The sequence below is a fragment of the Pyrus communis genome, chromosome 16 (genome assembly GCF_963583255.1).
Source record: "Pyrus communis chromosome 16, drPyrComm1.1, whole genome shotgun sequence".
In the NCBI taxonomy this organism is placed as follows: domain Eukaryota; kingdom Viridiplantae; phylum Streptophyta; class Magnoliopsida; order Rosales; family Rosaceae; genus Pyrus; species Pyrus communis.
Genome location: NC_084818.1, coordinates 7,497,269 through 7,510,953, shown reverse-complemented (window position 1 = coordinate 7,510,953; position 13,685 = coordinate 7,497,269). Strand labels below are relative to the sequence as shown.

General features: G+C 36.9%; 2 protein-coding genes across 2 annotated transcripts; both read right to left on the bottom strand.

Annotated features, from left to right (window-relative positions):
• Positions 1-771: 771 nt before the first annotated feature.
• Positions 772-3,023, bottom strand: LOC137719539 (probable RNA-binding protein ARP1). The gene is made up of 6 exons (XM_068458578.1): positions 2,835-3,023; positions 2,584-2,731; positions 2,359-2,488; positions 2,205-2,247; positions 1,730-1,973; positions 772-791 (listed from the first exon to the last, which is right to left on the bottom strand). Exons 1-6 carry the CDS (start codon positions 3,021-3,023, stop codon positions 772-774), a joined length of 774 nt encoding a protein of 257 aa, XP_068314679.1.
• Positions 3,024-9,837: 6,814 nt separating this feature from the next.
• LOC137720215 (nuclear transcription factor Y subunit B-1-like) lies at positions 9,838-13,072 on the bottom strand. The gene is made up of 7 exons (XM_068459254.1): positions 12,907-13,072; positions 12,537-12,791; positions 12,312-12,441; positions 12,065-12,070; positions 11,846-11,929; positions 11,698-11,736; positions 9,838-10,355 (listed from the first exon to the last, which is right to left on the bottom strand). The coding sequence occupies exons 2-7, from the start codon at positions 12,773-12,775 to the stop codon at positions 10,311-10,313; spliced, it is 543 nt and encodes a 180-aa protein (XP_068315355.1). The 5' UTR covers positions 12,776-12,791; positions 12,907-13,072; the 3' UTR covers positions 9,838-10,310.
• Positions 13,073-13,685: the final 613 nt, after the last annotated feature.

Genomic DNA, 13,685 nt, shown 5'->3' with positions numbered 1-13,685 from the left:
GCAGAAGCGGTATACACTCAGTAATTGGTGATCCTAAATTGGTATCATATATGTAACTAATTGATTTTACACTTATTGTTTGCATACTCCGCAACTCAAATCAGCCCAAAACATGAATAGAAATTGCATTGGCTTGAACATGTTGAAGTATCGAATAGTTCTTTATGTTGTGCGAGTGCCCGAGCAAAGAATTTGTCCTACAATCTAGAACATTATATTTTATGTCTATAACAACGATAACGCAACCAGCGTTGTAAACACAAAGAGATGTATACTTCGCGGACATAAAATTCAAGTGAGAAAGAGCGAGTTTATGCTGAAAAAGTCGAATGAAGCCATGAAAAGCAACCCACAAGATGTGGGCAATCGAGAGAACATGCATACAATGACTTCTCTGTTACATTGTTTTGGTTGAAGGGTTCACAGCTCAAGCTGAGATGGATATGTTAGAGAGAGAGAGAGAGAGAGAGAGAGAGAGAGAGAGAGAGAGAGAGAGAGAGAGAGAGAGAGTGAGAGAGAGAGGAGAATGAAAGAATTTATCAGAAACACCTAAATTAATTAAGAACACTTATGGAATTAATTAAAAATTAAACAAATAAAAATAAATTAATTGGAAAGAAAGAGCTACAACAGATCAGAGATAATAATGTTGCTCTGTGCGGCCACCACGTTCCCCCTTTTGTTATTTTGCCAACTAATTTGAATGAGTACTGCAGTGCATGCCCTTCACTTTCTTAAAGCTCTCGTCCTCTTCTCTGCCAACTGCACCTGCTATTCCACAGCCAAGCACACTGTTTCTCTAGCAATCAGTTTACATCTATTCATAACAAATAAAATTAATTAATTAATTGCCTTAAACTACTACCAATATATGGAATCTACAATATCTACTTGGATTTAATGAAGAAAAATGCCAACTTGGAATGAAAATAAATAATTTCGGTCTCGCTGTAACATTGTTACGTGATGTTATCAATCCATTCGTGTTATATTGTGTATTGAACATAATCATTTGTTCATGATATAGTGAACGCTAAAAGGTTTCATATCAATATGATATAAATGAATCAATAGCCAAAACTTGTCATGTTTACCATGTTTTGAGCCTTATATAACATTTTAAACTAGTATCATGCGAAGAAAATTGAGGTGACACAAGCCCCCTTAACATGGGCAAATTTTGAAGCCAAACAAATGGGCAACACAACTTGTGCGACGCAGATTACGTGTGGTTGTCAAGTTTCACACATGGATCAACCCGGTTTGATATCATAAAAAAATATTGAGATTCGACCATAAAACCTCTTATAAGTTATTTCAAGGTTTCTCATTTCATTCATGCATGACATTTTTACCTTCACATCAATACATCACGTACACTAGCTAAACCGGATAGTGATTTCATACCTTTTTTTTTTTTTCTTTTCTTGATGCACTAATTTCTTTGTTTCCGTATACTAAATTGGATGAGATGCAGGAAGAAAAAATGCGAGTGTGAAATCACTTCATTCTTGACGTATCTAAAACGCTTAATCTTAACAATTGAAAATTTATTTGGATTTAAATACGAACAAAAGTCCAATAACCATGTTCAAGCCACGTGAGTTCACCAAAATGAGAGTTGGCAATTATTTTTTTCCACGTTCCCATATGGGGACACTGACTAGGTAGAACATTTTAGCATGTGAGCAAGTACACCATAAAATCAGTGCATCAACCATCTATCTACCTGTGTTAGGAGCAATGGATGCTGGTTTGGACATGATGGTTGGGACTGCGGCCACATTTCCGGCCGTGGTTGGCGAGTAGATGTGAGCAGGTAAGCCCATTGTATGTGATTGGTGATGATGGTGGTAATGGTAGAGAGGATACATTGGCATCAAAGTGTTGTGTCCCACCATAGGCTGTGCTGGGTACACTTGAGCAGCAGAGTAGGGCCCGTTCATGTAAGCTCCACCTGTGTGGCCCACCTTCTGCAAATTCACCATTGTCATATGAAGAACACGTATCAAATCACATTGACCCCTCAAATAATTCAATTTAGTTTTAAGTCACAAAACATAAACGTAAGTTAGATCGGTTAATCATGATATTATGCTCGAAACTTGCACTTAAGTTTGACTTCTTTTTCTGCAACGTAGTTTTAGCCATAAATACATAGAAAACACGACCAGAAGATTGAAGTTGGAAAACACATTACTTACATGATGGTAACTCATATCATGAGCAATGTATGTGGGGGAGTAGCTGAAAAGAGAGAAAATAAAATCGTTTTATTTCCCTTAATTGTTTGCATTATTTAACAGACGTACCAAAAATAAAATGGGGAATTAGTGGCGTGGAAATATTGGTAAATACCCATAAAATGGAACGGCCTGGTGATGCTGGTGGTGGAATGGGGTAGTCGTCGGAGTCCCTGTTGGTGCTGGGTAGTACCACTGCACGTGATTTGCAGGTGACATGCACCTCGCTCCCCCACCGTTGGATCCTTCATAATAATCATTTAGATGCAATGTCAGATGAAAATCCCACCTTAGTGAATATCGATAATGTATCAGATATTGTAGATTGTAATATATATACCTCGTTGAGGAGGAGGGGTGGTGTTTGAAGCCGACCTAGGGCGGCGAGCCCCGAGGGAAGCGAGGTTGCAGTTGGCACGGCGGCCGTTGATGACCGGCGTGGCGTCCTCACAAGCCTTCTTAGCCGCCTCGGGCTCCGTGAAGGTCACCTACGCGTTACATTATAGAAAAACATCATTAAAAACCACCGATCACCAACACAGTCCTATTATTATCAAAGTTGCCAAAAGAGAAAGAAAATAGAAGACTCACGAAACCGTAGCCCTTGGATCGGCCGGTGAGTTTGTCGGAGATGATGACGGCCTCCAAGATCTCGCCGTACTTTTCGAAGTGCTCCCTCAGGGCCTCTTTGGGAGTCTCCCACGCCAGCCCTCCGACGAAGACTTTGGTCAGCGTGGTGTCACCGAACTGCCCGTGATTGACGTTGTAGCTCATTGTCATTCTTGCCCCCGGAAAAAAACCACCACGGCAATGCAAATAATATCCTCCAAATAACCCTTGTTGTAATTTGGCACTAATGTGCTTGTGTTTATTCAGAAAAACTTAAGCTAGAGAGAGGGGAGGAGAGGGAGGGAGGGAGGGAGGGGTGGGGAGGTTTTAGGGGGAGAGGAAGGAGGAGGGAGGGTATATAAGGGGGGAGGAGTGGAAGCACTGTCAGGGAATGCGGTGGAGGTAATAAAATATTTGGAGAAAAACAGAGAGGCAAAGAGAGAGAAGACTTTGTTGAGGCCTGAGTGAGCACACACTAATGACTCATAAACTCATTTCTCTCTTTGGATGTGGGTGGGGAATTTGACGTGGCTCTCTTTTGTTTAAGTGAAGGTAAATTATGAGACGAGTTGTAAATTCAGATATTTTGAATTTCTAATTAAGCATACTAAAACGTTATATGTGTTCATGGATATTTTAAGATTTTTTATGTGCAGGTTATGTATGTCTCTCTTCTCACGTGACAAGGTAAACGCGAAAAGAACTAGTTACAATTATCGTATACAATTAGTACAACTAGCACTCACAATTTTGTGCACAATATCCAGTTGTAAACAACTTTTGTTCATCGGTTTTGTATGTTTCTTTTCTCAAGTGACACGTGCATTGTAAATTCAGATATTTTAAACCTCTGATTAAGTGTACTAAAGCGTTACACATATACGCGAATATTTTAAGATTTTTTATGCATCGGTTATGTATGTCTCTCTTCTCAGGTGATTAGGTACACGCTAAAAGAACTAGTTACAATTGTCGTATATAATTAGTACAACGAGTGCTCACGATTTTGTGCATAATATCCAATTCTACAAAACTTTTATCCATCGATTTTGTATATTTCTTTTCTCACGTGGTAAGTCATATATACATCTAAAGCATATGAAGTAGTACAACTAGCGCTCTGTTTCCTTCTTTTTACTGCATGAATATTAATTTCCCCATTTTCTAAAAAATATATGTGGTAAAATATTAATATTTACCAATTACTTGCGCGTGAACCCATGCGCCTGGTTGACGCGTGGGAACACGTTACAAAAATGGAAGAACCAATTATCAAACAGACAGCCAGACGCCGTAAGTTAGATGGGTGGTCCCCACGTATTTTTAATGAGACGAACTTACATGACGTGCAGTCCTAGAAAGAAAGGCAGTCGACGGATACGATATGGGCTCCAGAACACCTTCATGCACTGGATACAAATACGACAGTACCTTTTTCTGTGTTTTGGACATGATCACCTGTACCCGCATGCAACCTATATCTTCCAGGTTCGGAACAACTAATATTTTTGTACACCTTTTGTTTTAAGTTTTGTGATGTTTAATCAAGTAGCTTGCCTTTAAATGAGACGAGATTTTAGTTCCTGATTTTCATGTTTTAATTTTTTATAGGTTTTTTTATTTTATTTTATTTTTATACTATTCCATGATTGTTAATAAAGGAAATGGATCATCTCCGATCTCTTTCACCAAGTCTACCAATCCGGACCATTGAAATTTGATCTAACGGCTACAAACAGGGGACTCTTTTAAAAGTTATAATAATTTTAACCGTTGGATCAAATTTCAATGGTTCAGATGGGTGGATTTGATGGAAGGGATCCGAAGATGATCCCTTTCCGTTAATAAAAGCATTTATTCAATAAAAAAAACCTAAAAGATGTGGACTTTAAATGACAAATACAAAAGTAATATGTTGAATGTTTTTGTCAAACAATAGATTTTGTTATCACATTGGTGGAAATAAGTTGAGTCATTGCATGACGGCATGGATTTGAACTCCGTCGATGACTAATCTAATATTTAATCTAACAAAATCTATTGTTTGATAATCTATTGAGTGTTGAACTTAAGACCTTATTGATTAAAACTGGAAAAAAAAAACACCACTATACTAAAAATCATTTTTTAATATTATATATATATATATATATTTTTAATGCGTGGAAGAAGGGGTGAGGGGTTGAAGTAGGGGTGCAACTTGGTTGGGCCAATTCGAACCCGCCCATATCCAACCCGACTTTAAACCCAAAAAAGTGGGTTTTTTCAGTTATAATCCGCTCGAACCCAACCCAATATCAACCTGTTCATTGATTGGGTTGACTTGGGTTGATCATTTCCCCGTCCATCCCTAACCCAACCCAACTTGACTAATCAAACCCAATCTAACCAGATTGTACCCCGTATCAATTAATGCTCATACTACACCCAAGTGAGTCAAATAAAAAAACCAACGCCCTTTCTAATTTTTTTTTAATAAATTACCCTTTATAATTACTTAAGCTTTTAGAGAATATGAGCCTTTGATTAGTCAGCATATTTGTAGTCTCTAAATCCTAAAGCTTTATAGTAGATTGATTTATGAAATTAAAGTTAGCTAGCTTTGATGCTACTTGGCTTAATTTTTTTAGGAATTCTTGGAAATAAAGTTGTTACAAGATTAAACTTGAAAAAGTTGGGCAAAACTCAACCCAAGTAAACCTCAACCCAATTAAACCCGAGCCCAAATGAACTTGAATGAAACCCAACCTGAACCCGAACCCGAATTGTAAAAATTGAGTTAGGATTAGGTTGACCTTTCAACTCGTCTAACCCACTTGAGTTGCACCCCTACGTTGAAGTGGGAGACATGGATTTCTTTTAAAATCTTTTTGCCTTTTATTTTTTATTATTTTTATTAACTGTTTGGCATATTTATCCATACTTAATCAACTTGTTTGATAAAATTCAATTGTATGTAAAAGGTTACAACCGTCATTTAAATGAGTTTTTAGTTCACAAGCAGTGTTTTGCATAATTTGGGGACTGGCCCCATGGCAAAGTAGTGGTTTTGGAGTGAAACTGCTTGCTCTGTGTCTGCATGCACGTATACCATACATGACTAGATCATGCATCGAAATTTTTTGTACGCAACGATACGGTCAAAGGACAGAAACCGTCTGATCTGATGTGCATAAGTTTAATTTTATAAATATTAACTGCTTGATCACGTGGACCCACTATGAATTCGATATTGAAGCTCTCTTCCTTGAGGAAAACTTGTGTACCTTCGCTTACAAAAGTACGAGACTCTCCGATTCCGAACAAAATGCGGGACATTTCTTACAAAACCATGAATCTTAAGTTTTTGGTTTACGATCTATTAGTCGACTATCTATGGTTACATTGGTGTGCTTGGGACAAAAGTTTGTGCCATAGTTAATTAACTTAGTGTAAGAATTATCCTAATCAGACAATATTTTAACAGTTCCTTTTGTCGCAATTAAACATTATAGCCAATCAAATGCAGGCATTGTCATCATGTAAATAAAATTAAACATTATAGCCAATCAAATGCAGGCATTGCCATCATGTAAATAAACTCACATAGCTGAGGAAAAAAATGTGTTAGAAGTATCATCGACATGGAAGCATATTAGTTAATTTATGAAAGATGATAGGACACACGTTTTTTCTCGCAACATTGTTTGATGTCCCTGTCTGTCTATGCGATCAAACATGGCTGCAAAGATTCATCCCAAAACAAGGGCAGTTTCCAAGGGTAATTAGTGGCGTTAATGAAGGAGGCCGTCACATTTTCTTCTCACTAGCCTTTTGCTGCGCTAACGCATGTGACAATTTACATTTTTTTTGTTTAATTTTTATTATTTTTTGAATTTTTTAATTCTATTGAAAAAAAAAAATATTTAATTTACAGTTTAGATGATTTTTTATTTTTTATTTTTAAAACAGGGTTAGTTACTCGCTTTACGCGGGGTTGTTTTCTTTTAATTATTTTACTAATGTTTCTTATTTAATGAATTGTTCTTTTTAAAAGTTGTAAGAAGAGATGAGCATTTTTTGGTATTATGAATATTTTACTAAATTTGTCTTCTCCATCTATATATAAAGATACAAAAGTCAATTATCCAAATAAGACAATAATTCCTGCATTCAGAATAGGCCATTGTTTAGAGTTTTACTTTTAAAAAAAGCAGATATTATAAACTATTCTCATTTACAGAAAATTCAAATTTGAATGAAAGAAAAAGAACATTAACCTGACTAACTGATTTAATCAACATCTCGTCTATTTTAGATATTAATCTTACATTTCATGTGAAAACATATTTTTACAAATTAACGTGAATGAATTTAGGGTTGAGCGAGCCCTGAAATCAGAAGACTCTGAGGATTGAGCGAAAGATAAAACAAAAGTACTTAAAGTTCTTATTATCTTTAAGAATTAATATTGAACGCACAACGTTATGAAAACAAAAAATTAGGTTATTTGACATTAAAACTAAAATAATAAATACGATACAAATAGTAAGATGCATTGTTTATATCTTCGATATTTAACTGATATGACGAAAATATAGACGAAATATGTCGATTTAACCAAAATTTTAGAGTTTTTTTTTTTTTTGTATCCTTCTTTACTTCTTTCGATATTCGACCAGAGAAATTTCAAACATTTCAGACAACAAACGGAGTAGAGACGTGGGAATATAAAGAGCATGAAGGGTGCTCGGTGGCTCTGTCCCAACAGGATCCTCTCCGGATCTTTTTCGGTGAGGATCTTAGAAATTTATAAATCGTGTTCATTCATTGTACATCATGCGATCAGTCTTTGTCAGGTACTGTTTATGTTTAATTTTAAATAAAAATATTTAAGATAATTTCTGATCATACGATATACGATAAACGAACACGATTTATAAATCTCCGAGATTCTCAAAAAAAAATTCCGATCCGGACTCGGCTCTGTCATCTCTTGGCAAACCAGTTTTGGTCCCACGTGAGGAGGTTTGCCGGCCGAATCTCTCAAAACCCCCCAACCCTTTCTCTCTTTCTCTGTGGATTATAACGTGGCCAGCTGTACACCAACAGGGATAATTCGTCAGTTCATAAATATGGGTTCCTTTTGACCATTGACCAACAGAGACTTTTGGGATGGGGGGTACAGCAAGTAAAAAGGTAAGATTTGAGGGGAGAAAGAAAGAAATAAATAAATAAAGGGATTTGATATTAATGTATCCCATTTTACTTTTCACACATTTTTCTAATTTTCGATCGTCGGATTAAATGAATTAAAGAAAATCAACAGATAAAAATTACCAAGGAATGTGTAAGAAATAAAATCCACACACCCCTAAATAAATAATAAAAGGAGGCATGAAGAAAGGGTGCTACTAGTAGTGGTGTGAGCTGGACCGGACATGGATCCTCTCCGGATCCATTGGTCCTAATCCACCAAGTCACATTATCCGGGTTATTGAAATTTAATCCAACTACTACAAACATGGGCTCACTTTTAAAGTTATAATAACTTTAATCGTTGAATCAAATTTTAATGACTCAAATGATGTGACTTGGTGGATTATGACCAATGGATCCTGAGAGGATGCATGTTCTCATGTTCTACTTTTGAAATTTGGATTTCAACCTGATCCACTTTGTGAGGATTCTAGTGATCCTTACAATTTAGCCATTCATTATGCATCGTGAGATCAGAAATTATTTGATTTTTTTATTATTTAAAATTAAATGCAAATAGTAGTTGACGAAAACTAACCGTACGATATACGATGAACGATTAGAATGTAAGGATTTCTAGAATCCCCACAAAATGAATTCGGAAAGGATCCTCTTCCCTTCTTCTGAGTTGGCCTAAGTGGCACACATGCTTCTCTACACACTCACACACTCACATGATGCATTGTAGGATGTTTATGTAGAATCTTTTATTTTTATTTTTATATTTGTTTTAAATATAGAAAATTAATTTTTCCTTTGAGTGGTACGTATAATGAATAGTTGAGATTAAATATAAAAAATTCAAATAATTGTACAACAAATTAATTTTAATAGATTCGTAGTGTTGAAGTCACACTCAATTTGTATAACATATCACTTGCATAACACACCCAATTTGTTCTCAGACATAAAAATAAAGAGACCATATCAATATGATTATGATGTATCCATTACTCTCTCTCTCTCTCTCTCTCTCTATTATCATAGCTCACGTGCGAGCAACACGACGCCTGCTCCTTCAAAAATCCAAACATCGCTGGTGACAAGGATCACGTGCTGTCACGTGTGCCTGTGAATAATGAAGGAGTACTTGGACAAGGACATGATGTGGAGAACTGGCGGTTGGTGATTGTTTTTGTGTGCGACTCACTCGTGGTTTTTTGCATGTCCTACTCATCCCTCACTGTTTCTTTCTTGTTTGGTTCATGCCTGGTGGAGGTCTCTGGTACACACAAATACAACTATACCCTCTCTAGTCTCGACATTTTCACAACGTTTCGGGTAACTGGAGTCCCTAGTCCGGCAAGAAGTCGTAAGCCAAGCATGTCGAAGTGACGTTCGACGTGCTTAACCAACTAGGTTTAGGTCCGACCGCGTCTCACTAACTCTAGGCTTCTAGGACTTCAAGTCACAGCAACACAATAACAAACGTCGGAGGTTCATTAGTTTAACACTCAACTCAAAAATCAGAGTTTGAAACATACACAGCGAAAAATTTAAGCTTGAAATATACACAGAAAAATTATGCGCACAAACTCAAACTCAAATCTTCGAATGATTTTCGAGCCTCATCATACAACACCAATTCAAGCTGTTTACTTCGTTGCTATAATACCGGCAACGGTGCACGTTTGGCTTGTGACACAACAAAAATACAGTCATCGAACGGGATAGCATCCCGAATAAAACACAACACACAGGGCAAAATCCATGCCCCAAATCCCCAAGGACAATTACTTGCTATAGCTAGACAGCAAAGTAAGATAACCCAACTTGTTATATGAAAATCTCCATATATTTCAACCTTTTTTTCTTTAAATGGGGTTCTAAGAATAGCAAACCGATTAAACAGCATTTCTTAACACGGTCAGGCAACTAAACTAGACACAGAGCCAAAGAAAACTTTACACAAACCCAGCTAACGGTAGCATCTGCGAAATACAAATCAACCCTACCCCAACCAAAACAGAGACCCCAGAAACATAGTTGTCATTCACATAAATGATACTTTCAGTATTGAAAATTAACAACTTTACCACCTCCGAGTTCTTAAAAATGATATAAGACGAAATTAAAACCTTCTACTCATTGCTTCGCATGGAATGAACAACGAGATGCTGTGCTTGGATTGCAAGATATTGAGGAACACATCATCAAGATCAATTGCACATTGACCACAATCCATGTCCTCTCTTCTTCCTCATATCACTCGCAAAAGCATCAACTTCCATTACCCATATTGTTCAATGGCACATAATAATCCTCCTACAATTGAGCAGAAAAAAAAAATTATAACGCAAGTGGATTCTTTCAGTGAACTAAAAGAACCATACAAACCAATAAGAAATCATATCCTTTCCAAAAAGCAAAAAATAATGTAACAAATTCAGCATCATGGCATGTTTTGACAAATGCAAGACATTACAAGGTGAGAGATCCTGTTCTTAAAGCAGACACAAATGTGATGCAATAAAAGCATGTGCACACTAACAAAGAAACACTTAAAAGTGCCACCCGAACACTTAAGTAACACTTGGTATTAATGGGTACACTAGACACCTTCACCCGCAAACAGGTTCTTAAGGAATGTGAAAACCCGTCACCAGTGAATCTGTTCTTATGAAACATGGATATCCATTACTTTCAGTGATAGTGCAAAATGTGCCTTAGTTCCCTATTTAAATAAAAAGCTTTGAAATTACCATTAGGAAAAATAAAAGTAATCTAAAAGAGTAAAAGATTTTTGTAAGTGACAAAATGTTTCTCTTAAAAGACTATTCTAAACAGTCTATTAATGTGTCAGGCAAGTTTTCTCTATATGACTAAGATGCTGCATCTTATTAGAATCCCCAAGACAATTGTAAAGCCTATAGTTGGTAAAAATCAAGCTATATTTTTCCAAACTTCAAACAGACTTCATCGAACTGCCTTCAGAGTTATGGTGAAATGTTGACAACTACCAAACCAGCCAATAGATGGTACAGGCAAAGCTATAATTTCTCAACTTCAGAAAGTTTCATTGGAGGATGTAAATCCTATAAAAAAACCTTCACGGGAATCAAAGAATAAAAGGCAATTGATTTTTCAAGCAGCAAGTTCTTCGCCAACCATAACTATCGATTAATTGTATCATGTACACATACTGAAATTTTGTTATACACAATTCACTCGAATTAATGTGTCCCAGAATCACTACATCTTCACCTAGATAGAAAAAAACACACAATCCCCTATGGTCTTTGTCATAAGAAGCTACTGGTGGCTTTAATGGACAGCATGGACCGAAAGCATTTACATAAAACCAGTGCAACTCTAGTCCAAATGTTTAGCAAGTACATATCATATGCTCAAAACAAGACTAATGTGAAAACATGTCAATTGTACATTTTGGTTAAGATTCTGTCATTCTAAACTTTTTGAAGGGGCAACCTAAAAGTTGAACAAAGTCATTCATATGTCAATTACAGAGATTCCCATTCTAGAATAATTCTAATTAGCTTGTTTCTGAAAAATATCAAATGCATACGAGGCTGAGAGCACACAATTTGTGTGTATATATGTCATGTGTTTGTCCATGGGAAAATAGAAGAGAGATAAAGATAGTTACTTGAGGGTTGCCATAATTCAATGCTCCCTGATGAACAAACTGCCAATATTTATTCACCACCCAACAAAAAGAGAATTGAGTGAGGTCACGATTCAAAGTTCAAAACTTTACACAGAATAAAATTTTAATCGGCTTTATAAAATTACACCTGTGCACTTGGGCCAGGCATTGCTGGAACAGCATTCCCTTTTGAAGAACCATCTCCACCCCTAGCAGACCCCTTTGCATCACCCTGTTCAAAGCTTTCCGGTCAAGTCATTTCTAACGCTCCAAAAGCGATACAAACTAATAAACTAAACAATTCAAACGTAGTTCAAACTTCAATCGAACATAAAACTAGATTTAACACTGAAGAATGTTTAGTTACCTCTGTCTGTGACAATCCAATGATCCCAACCAATCAAACCAAAGGGGAAAAACAAAGAAGAATAAAAGGACGTGTTAGATTGAACTGATAAGAAAACACCATTGCATAAATTAAAAATAGGAAGGAAAAAAACCCAGAAAATGCTACAACCAAACTGCAAATTTCCATTTGAAAAATGATAATATGTAAAGTGAATTTAAGTAAAAGAAAAAGGAGAAATAAAAGGCAAAAGTTAAAGAATAGTTACCTCCCTGTACCTAGCCAAGTAAATCCTGAGGGGCTCGATATAGTCCTCAAACCCTAACGTGGCCATCGCCCACAACAAATCGTCGCCGTTGATGGTCTTCCGCTTCTCCTTCTGGCACTTATCGCTGGCCCTAAACACCCCAAAAAACCCCAATTCAAATTAGCACAAAAAATTCCGATTGAAAAGCAAAGTAAATAACAGTAGAGAGAGAAGGGTGAAAATTACTCGCTGGTGACGAAGCTGATGAATTCGGAGACGCATTCCTGGACGGTGTCCTTGGCGTCCTTGGCGATCTTGCCGTTGGTCGGCAGAGCCTTCTTCATGATGCGACTGATGTTGGCGATTGGCAAATACCTATCCTGCTCCCTGACGCCGCCGCCGCCTCCTCCTCCTCCTCCCTGGGGGCTCTGCTCGCCGCCGCTCTCGTGGCTCCCGCCGGCCGGACTCGTCGGTGCCTCCGCCATTACTCACAACGATTCACTGCATTTCATCAAACAATTCAACAACAAAATCGGAAATCGGAATCGGAGCCCTAGGCCGGCCCTTAGGTTTTGGTCTGCCGCCGTTAGAGCAGAAAGAGGGGAACTTTTCGTACCTGTATACGTAGAGAGAGAGGGGGGAAGGTGAAAGTGTTTGTATTTGGCGCGCGTTGGAGAGGGAAGCGATCTGACGATGGAGAAAGGGAAGGAGGAAGGTTTTTGGCTCGATGCTTACTACCATTTATCAACACCGTTCGTTCTGGTTTTCCTTCGGTTACTTTTTTTTTTCCTCAGATTTTTTTACAGGGTTAAAGGGCCGAGTTGTGGGCTTCGTACTACACGCTAGTGGCCTCAAAAAAGTTCTTTGTGAGCGTTTTCTAAGTCCAAATTTCGTGATTTTCGATTTAATTTTGATACGAAGGTAGCTAGTTAGAGTTAATTTTTTTAAACTGTTGACATGAGTCGCTATACGATTGATAAAATGTTGTGTCCCTGCTAAATACAGACAATTTGAGTTTTTGATGCAACAAACGCGTTTAACTAATGTTATACGAAGAGATTGATAAATTTTCACATTTTTAAATGTTATGGGTTTATTATGCCTTTTCTAAAATTAGGATGAATTGAATTTATACTTTACGTTAAATATGTAACATAAACTTGTTTTTCTAAGAAATAACGGAAATCTAAAATAACAGTAACATGATACGGTTGAACTTTAATTTTAAAATCTGAACGTATTATAATATGATTTGACGTGACACGACATAACTTTCAAGATTTATTATTGTTTTTAGTACTACTTTTCGATTGGATGACCAACTGACAGGGTGTTATTAACATATAAAGGCACTACATAATTTATAGTGGGTCTCAAAGTTAGGTGAAGCTGGTC